A 9339-nucleotide genomic window follows, 5' to 3' on the forward strand; every position below is an offset into this window, starting at 1 on the left:
GGGTTTAGGGACAGGTACGCGAGTTTGGGTTTAGGGACAGGTACGCGGGTTTGGGTTTAGGGACAGGTACGCGAGTTTGGGTTTAGGGACAGGTACGCGGGTTTGGGTTTAGGGACAGGTACGCGGGTTTGGGTTTAGGGACAGGTACGCGGGTTTGGGTTTAGGGACAGGTACGCGGGATTGGGTTTAGGGACAGGTATGCAGGTTTGGGTTTAGGGACAGGAATGCGAGTTTATGTTTAGGGACAGGTACGTGAGTTTGGGTTTAGGGACAGGTACGTGAGTTTGGGTTTAGGGACAGGTACGTGAGTTTGGGTTTAGGGACAGGTACGTGAGGTTAGGTTTAGGGACAGGTATGTGATGTTAGGTTTAGGGTAAGGGGTCAGGGTTAGGCCATTGAAATGACCTGTAAATGAATKGAAGTCAATGCAAAGTCCCCATGAGGATAGAAGAACAAATGTGTGTGTAAGCATGAGCGAGAGAGACAGAAGAGGCGGCGAGTTGTGTAAAATAATGAGAAACTAAAACAATCATAAGGAATCACTGAGAGATTCAATAAGAAAATGTGAAGTTAATTTATAGCAGCAAAGAGACTAATTAATGACAAGACGGGGTGGGGGGGACCCTAGGATTTACAAACGCATGTCAGGGTGGCTGCTGTTACTATTTTTAAAATAAAGATATGAGATTCCTCCTTCCTCCTCCCTCTCTGTTGTGCTGTAGCTCCACTTTAAAGCTCCTGCCTAGATTTCATGCACATGCAGGCTAATAACAACTTCCACTTTATGAGAGMCAGTAAACAGCGTTAGCTTTAACTTTTATTGGGATGTTGTGGGAGCTCTCGACATCGTTGCTCTTTTGAGGCAGCTTTGGAGTTTCTGATTGTCCCTTTAAATGTAGTATTTTCCTTTTACCATTTTGAGAATAAGGTTAGTGCTGAAATAAAAGATCGATGAACTACAGGTGGTCAGCTCTGATTGGGAGCGTTCACACCTGGCAGTTAAATGTGAACCCTGAACCAGATGTGTGATTGGATGTCAGTTACCTGCTCCACATGCAGACCTGTTAGATCCTGTTAGATGTTTCATTGTTTTTGTTTTGCCAGTAGCAAAAACAGACTTTTTTTTTTGGACCCTGAAACTTTCAGGTCACATCTTTGATGCTTGCATTGTGGTCATGTCAGCTCAGCAGAAAGAACTACAGCGTGGCTCAGGATAGACCGTATTCAGACAACCACCTCTGAAAATGGTCTGAATGAAAATGTTTTCAGTGTGTACAGATACCGTTCATGCCTATATTTGTTGGAATCCAAATGCAATCCAATAGCTAAGGCCAAATTTCTGCCGCTTCTGATAGTGATGGACAGTAATTCAATAATGATGTATTGCAATAGTAAATGTTTCAATGACGATAAGGTTTATGGTGAGAGGGGATGGATAAAGAATCTATATGAGTCGGGGCCTTGTGAGTGGGCCTGTTGCTCTCCCCAAACAGACACGGGTCTTTATTCAAACCTTCGCGTCCCCTTGGATGAAGAACACGAGGTCAGAAAAACAAAAAAAAAAAAAATAACTGTAAAAAGTGTTCTGAGCTTCTCAGGATTTATAAAAGGGTCCCCAAGTATAATTTTCCTTTGACTACTCAAAGCCAGGCAGTGCTCTAAGTAATGCAAAGGCCACTGCGATAAGACGATAAGATGTTTAAAGAAATTCGATCGATAATTACAGAAGTGCATGATGACGTACACCACAGGCTCAAAGGCAGTGCTCAGCACTACCACTCTGTTATTAAACTAACAATGCTATAACCCAGTGGATATCTGCCCCAAAATGAGCTCATGCCCATTATAATAGTTGGTAGTTCTGCTGCTGATAAGTGATATTTTTAGACCCCAAGGGCAGCAGGTCACACACGGAGACTGTGTTGGTGATACTTGCTGAACAAAAGTATTTACATTGTTAAGGTAACCACCCTAAAAACACTTCAATTGATGGAGAATTAGGAGGAGAACAAAATCCCATTTCTGGATATTGGCCATTGTCCCACCATTCGTTGAACACATAGGCGTAATTTGCAGGGGGGGGGGGGGAGTTATAACGGTATGACCCCCACAATATTTTAATCCAGTCAATATAACCCCAACCCCTCAATAAAATTACATTATTTGCTCAAACACAATATAAATGAYCTGGTTAAGTACACAGATTCAACTCTCTTGTCTTTAGTTAACTTTGACCTGATTTAAAAATTTACATTGCCATATAAGCATGATTTCTGAAAATGATATGCAGTGTTTTAGAGCATAACCCCCCACCCGAAAGGCATACCTAAAGTTACGCCCTTGGTTGAGCAGCACACCTGCCTCTGCACAGGAGAGATTAGTGGTGACACTGCGATACTGAGTCCCAATAGCCACTGTCAGCTTGTAGGAGCTAATACTTCTAGCTGAATTGCAGCCACACTGGTTCCTGAGCAGCTCGTGGAACAGCATGACCACATAAACCCACCCTTACTTCACATTTATGGCCAATTACAAAACTGTTGATGCAAACTCCTAGGAGAAAAAAAAGTTATGCATAGCCTTTGTGTCATGAACGGGCTCTCGGAGCTCCTTTGAGAACACAATTACATTAATTTTTGTTTTGCAACTACGTCAGCAAAACTTTTCTTCACTTCTTGCCGAGTTTAACTCCAGCTTCAGTCTAGGAGCAACTAACAGAATGCACTAGGATTTATGAACAGTTAAAAAAAAAAAAGATAATCGTTAATAAAAAATGTCTACCTAGAGTTCTGTAACTGCACTCAGGTAATATGATGTAAAAAAAGCAAATAACTTCAACAATGAAACTGCTCTACAGTTGAGCCTAATAAACTTACAGCAGTCTGACTCGTCCGACCAGTCTCCACAATCATCATCTCCGTCACAATGGTAGATGTCCAGGATACAGCGGCCATATGCACACTGGAACTCCTCCACACTGCAGGTAGCTGTCATCACATCTGAGGCTGCAGACACACAAACACGTTAAACAGATGTTAGCAAAGGTGCTGCAGCTGTTTACGGCTCTTTGAAGCTTTGCCTTCGCTTTGTTCACGCTGTCAAACTGCACATGAATGGAAGATCACAGTTTTAATAAAGACACTTGACGTGTTTTTATGCTACACATCAGAAGTTAGAATTGTGTGATCACATTGTCTTGCACTGAAGGTCAGTAATTTGTTTGCAGACATTCTCTGAGGCATATTTTATTTCAGTCTAACTCTAATTCGAAGAACCGACACACTCAGAAAAAAATATCTATAATTCTATTACTGTTATTACATAATTAGAAGAAATATCCAAAGCGGAACAGTTCACACTTCCTTTTTTTTGGACCATTTTCAATGGCTAGTCTGCTTCATTTGCTTGAGTTTCTAAATGCATTTAACTACTTTGTTCAAACTTTTGATTTCAATACGTTTTTCCCATTTAGCACAAAACTGCAGAACTACTTATGTGGCAAAAATACACAGAAAAAAAMMAAACAAAACAAAACAAGAAAACCAGTAGTGTGAATGCTGACTCAGCGTTCACAGAATTAAAGTTAGGGGTTGTCACAGGAGAYGTGGAACCATTTCTTAGTCATGTTGCTATAGGTTCACACTGCTAGTAAATCAACCAACAAATGAGATGATTGTTCACTTTTACATTGTTCTACTGAATGTTTTTTGCAGTTAAACTTTTCCTTGCTTGCTGTCATCATTTGCCTCCTCAAAGGAAATGGACTGCCTTGTCTTGATGGACCTTTAGCTTGAATTTAGGCAATAAAAAGAATGATCTGAGGGGAAGTTTCACCCAATCGGCCTATTGATCACCACATTTTGTTCAAAGTATAAATACTTCAAGTCTGTGGTGTTTTTATAGCCCTGCTGACCTCAAACATGAAGTCTCAGTTTTGTGAAGCTGAGAAATCAAGCCTGAATGAAACACTACATCTCAGAAAGGCCACCTACGCTCAGAAGCACTTACGGCAATTTTCCTCGTCGGATTCATCCTTGCAGTCTTTGTCTCCGTCACAATACCAGTGTTCAGCAATGCAGCTTCCATCTGTGCAACGGAACTCTTTATCTGAACATTTACGCATATCTGATTTAAAACAAAAATAAATTTCAGTTAGACAGTGTAAAAAGTGCTGGAAAACACRATCTCCGGTAAGTACTCACCACATTGTTCATCACTGTTGTCTCCACAATCGTTGTCGCCATCGCAGTGCCAGAGGCTGCGAATGCAGTAGCCGTTTAGGCATTGGAACTCGTCCTCTTCACACTCCCTGGGAGCTGCTTCGACAAAAATGAACAGAGACTTTTCAGAGCAAACCAGGATAAAAAGGGGAAAAAAAACATATACACTTCTCTGCTGACATCATATCTCAAACTACTGTCTGTTTTTTTATGACTCACAGCAAAAAGTTGAAAGAAGAAAATACTTTTTCTTCCCCCGGAAACAGATGCCAGTCAAACAGAGTAAGGTTTGAGCTTAACACAGAAGACTTCATTGGGAAGCAAAAGTATAATACCAAGCAGGAAGGAACTAACCTCAGAGTGACAGTGACTATAATTCAAGGTTTTCAAATAATGGGAAGACATTTTCCACCTGACAAAGTCTAAAATCAGCTACTATGACACAACAGGAAAGTACTTTGGTCACTCTGTATAATAAAGCCCCTGTACCAGTTTCACATTACATTTTTAACCAAAACTACAAACGTGCTGCAACCACAATCCAGTAATCCTAGATTTAGGCACTAGGGCTAATGTTCCAGGTTTGTTAGACAAAAACAAAGATGGATGGCCCCAGGCAGGAGGTAATCTATTATTTATCACTGCTGTGTGTGAGTAAGAGTCAGCTGAGACAAAGAGAGAGAAATGAGGAGACAGAAATAGTTGGCTGCCTACAAAGTGCAGGTGCAAATACAAAAACAAAGTTTTTCTTTATTACAGTAACATGATTTTTCCCCCCATTCTGGTGTACTCTAACCACCCCCCCCCCACCATCAGCACACCTGGGAAACATACACACTTCACTTCATTGATCAAAAGACACGAGGGCTTACAGACCTTGTACAAGTTAATATTTTATGTCTAATCGACCCTAACAGATGGTGTTTGTGCCTGCATGAAAAAGTTACACTTTATACATGTTTCATACAGAGCATACAAAGTACATATAAGCCAGATACCCCAAATATGATGGGGAAAAAATTATAAAAAAGAAATGAGAAATAAGAAATATATATATATATCTTTTTTTGTGTGTGATTTTTGCATTTCAGATAACATCATTGGGGATACTATTGATTATCTCAACTGCCATGTTTTCAAACAGTGTTATTAAACTTAACAGTAACGCTGCCTCCACAGTTAGACACCACTAACAGCTACATAGTAAATACAAATTTTTCCTTTTTATATTATATGGTTTAATAGCATTACAGGTATATTTTGGTTGCAATTTGCCCAAGGCATGTTAGACTTACACAATAATATTAGCATAGCAAGGTAATGTCAATTATGTACATTTTTTATTTTTTTACTCTTTAAGTAGGTATAAACTTCACAACCATGAACAAAAATAAGCCTGCATAAAAAACAGAATAAATAAACAAGTGCATGGATGGAACTAACTGGTTTTATTTGGACTGTGTGTAAATGAWTTTAAATCTGAATCTAGTTGTAATAAATCGGATTATAATTKAACTGAATTGGACTGTATGTAAAGAAATTGAACTGGAATTGCTAAACATAACAATGAACTTAGATGTATATACTGAAAACATTATAGAGTGGACACTGATATACTGACTACAGAATAATAAGGATCMCTAAAATTGGGTTAATAAAATTATAACCATGTACGGCACATTACGGCAAAGGCTGGTTCACCCCAAAGATCCGGTGCCCCGGAACAAACAGAGCAATGTTGTATATTCTGTTAAGTGCCTGGAGGACTGTGACCAGTTATACATCGGGGAAACAAAGCAGCCACTGTTCAAAAGAATGTCCCAACACAGACGAGCTACATCTAATGGCCAGAACTCTGCAGTTTTCACTCATTTACAGGCCAGCGGTCACTCTTTCAGAGATGAGGATGTTCTCATTCTTGATAGAGAGGAACGTTGGTTTGAGAGAGGAGTRAAAGAAGYCATTTTTGTGAAGAAAGACCGTCCATCATTAAACAGAGGTGGAGGCCTCCGTTTTCAGTTGTCCCCCTCCTACAAGCACGGCTATTGCCAGTATCACTCCACCCCCTGTTAACAATAAGTGTTAATTAGGTGTCAACRATAGCCATGTGATGTGAGTATCAGTCACATGGAGGCAGKGCTTAAAAGCCTGAAWTTTGCCTGAAACTCTCAGACTGAAGAAGTCTCTTGGAGGAGAGACGAAACGTTTCATTAGAGAAGAACCCGTCCAGAAGACCTACACATTTTTTTTTCTTTTTAACCATGTATCACTTCTTTTTGCTAAAGAGACTTAATTACAGTTTATGTTTAACCTGAAACATTTTTTACATTTTGGCAAAACAGTTTCTATTTTTATAATCTTAGAATATTAAATAGCCTGTATTACCATATATCAGCCCAACTAATTTATCTATTGGGCAGCAAACCAACCAATACCAACCCCCATTACCCCCTTCAAAYGTAAAGTCATTGAGCTAATCCRAATTAAAATTTAATTTTCCATGCACAATTGACAAATACACTCATTTAATCTATTCTTCAGGTTGAAAGATAATGACTGATTTTATACATTTTACTGTCTTTACCATCCCTTCTCTTCCCCTCCATACATGAGGTAAACAGAAGAAGGTCATAGGTCAACAAGCCCTCGAGACGCTCATCACTCACACAGCAGCCAAACCTCAAAGGGCAAAGGCCACGTGGAGTCATTACCRGGCTACCTACTTGTGTGTGCATGTCGTTTATCAATGTTTATTTTCCACTCTCTCTGTGAAATATCTTWAAAAACATCAAGAAATCAGAGTTTTCTTGTTAGAACATGCACACTGTGGCACCGAAGCACACCTCGGTTTCTTTGTTCGTCTGAAACCTTGAAAACTGCTTCATCTCCAACTGAGCGTGGAGGATCTTCTCCCCATCTCTAAATAATGAAATAAAGCTACTAGGTTGTGGGGAGGAAAAAAAAAAACAAGAGATGGGAAAATTAACTGGGCATGAGGATGAAAAATTCATGGACAGCTTTGCCAGCAGCAGACAGGCCCCCCCATCAGGAAGTGATTCCGTGTCTGGCTGTTGATATCGAATGTGGGTCAGAGGATCAGGAGATACTGGTGCATGATGGAAACAGCACTTAGAAGACAAAGAGCTAGCCTGTACCTGCTCTACACATGAAACACCCAGGGTATTCTGGAAAAACATCCCACTTCCTGGTGTGTACAGTGTTTTTAAAGTCAAGTTTTACTTTTATTTTGCTGCTTTTTCTCAAGGCAACTTATTCATGTCAGTTGCCCCATTGACTTTAACTTAATCCGCATAGCTTATTGCAACAAGAATATATATATATACTTAAATAAACAATTCATGGGCTTTAAATGTTTTGAGCAACTAATGACTGATGATCTTTGAGTTAAGTTGTTCCTTATCAGATCAAATTGTCATTCTGCCACTAATAAGCAAATCAAGCACAAAACCCTTTGTTATTTTGCCTACCAGCCCTTTTCCACTGCACCGGCCAACACAGTCACAGCAGACACCACACTGCAGCCACTTCCACATTAAAGATTTTGTGATCTTCCACGTCGCCTAACGCTAAGCGAGACAAATTGWTCTGACGTCACAGGCTAAGGCCTCAGGCCAGCAGTGCCAGAACACTCTCACTATTTATTTTAGTCAAGTGGTTACCTCACAGACAAATGTTTCTTTTTTTGCAATGAGGCGGAAAGCTCCTATGGCTCAATGTATGTGAAGATGTACCAAGAAAAGGTAATTAAAATGAATAATAAAAGGTTTCTGAGTCCTTGGCAGTGAACCTTCCTAAAGATGAAAAAGAAAGGATTTGAGAACATTTCATTTTCCCATTAAGCTTCTTCAGCATMGATGTTCAAGTACTTATAAAACTTGAGTTAAATCCAATTAATAATACTTTAATTTCCTGGCCCGAGCACTTAAGACCCTATTGATGGGCATGCAGGTTTTCATTTATGTACAAGTCCAACAGGCTTAACTCCTGAAGGACTTAAAGAACTCACAAAGTATGCAAAAGTGAGCATTTGTGGAAGGGCCTCAATAAATGGACTTTTTAATCTTGTGAACATCTTTGAAAGAACATAAAATTGTTTATTATCTTTTAGATAAACCTAATCTGACACAGACCCTTTCTCTCAAATCATCCCAGTGTGGGTGTGTTTCGTTTCGCACAGTGCCAATACGTCTTCATTTTTCTATATGTGAATACAAGGAAAAGAAATCACAAATACTGTCTATAGCTAATTTGATCAGATGTMACATTTGTAAAACYTGTAACAACTAGGCAACATTGGGTMYTGAACTATATTATTTCAGCTATTTGATTTATTTTGATAAAAAAATGAGTTGGCAGAAGAGAAGCTAGCAGACATGTCATAAGCTACATTCACATTGCAGGTCTTAATGCTCAATTCAGATTTTATTTTATTTATTTATTTGGCATGAATGTTCGCAATTATATTTTAAATGTGACCTCCATTAGACTCCAGTGTGAACTCTCCACCGCACTAAAGTGACCTGCATGTGCAGAAAAAGATGTGACATCACATGCAGCTGGTTGTTTGTTTACAGAATTAGGTAAACATGGATGCTATTTGTTCAGATTAAAAAAAAAATTCTGAATTGCATTACGCCCTGCAGCGTGAACGTAGCCTATGATATCAGTCTGTCTACACAATACAGCTCAASCAACAGATAGACTGAGAGATAGACGGGATGATTTGCAAGCAGTTGGTTAAAAAAAAGTATTTTTGGGGGAGGCGAAAGGTCTTCCTTTTCATAAACATCATTTTASCAAAATTGCAAAGTATTCTCTTACAAAGATGGAATCACAGCAGAACACATATTCACCGGGCAGCTACTGTATGTACTGCCGACTTCACCTGCTGCCAGCCACATTTTGTCTGACTGGCAACTGCAAAGCATTTTGGGGTGAACTGACACACACTGAGTCAAAAGGGGAACAGAGTGGAGAGAATTTAAAGGTCTTGTGTGTTGACAGTGGGAGTGCTGAACTCTTGCCACAGTGTGTGTGTGTGTGTGTGTGTGTGTGTGTGTGTGTGTGTGTGTGTGTGTGTGTGTGTGTGTGTGTGTGT

General features: G+C 39.6%; 1 protein-coding gene across 5 annotated transcripts in view; it reads right to left on the reverse strand.

Moving 5' to 3' along the window:
• Nucleotides 1-9339, reverse strand: part of lrp4 (low density lipoprotein receptor-related protein 4) — a 142193-nt gene that overhangs the window by 42115 nt on the left and 90739 nt on the right. For all 5 annotated transcript variants that reach the window (XM_014010624.1, XM_014010623.1, XM_014010625.1 and 2 more), the window contains 3 exons: nt 4203-4316; nt 4009-4125; nt 2877-3005 (listed from right to left, as the gene is read on the reverse strand). In XM_014010624.1, coding sequence (XP_013866078.1) covers nt 2877-3005; nt 4009-4125; nt 4203-4316 — 360 coding nt within the window. The remainder of the gene's footprint in view (nt 1-2876; nt 3006-4008; nt 4126-4202; nt 4317-9339) is intronic.

This window comes from Austrofundulus limnaeus, unplaced genomic scaffold, assembly GCF_001266775.1.
Source record: "Austrofundulus limnaeus strain Quisiro unplaced genomic scaffold, Austrofundulus_limnaeus-1.0 Scaffold71, whole genome shotgun sequence".
NCBI lineage: Eukaryota > Metazoa > Chordata > Actinopteri > Cyprinodontiformes > Rivulidae > Austrofundulus > Austrofundulus limnaeus.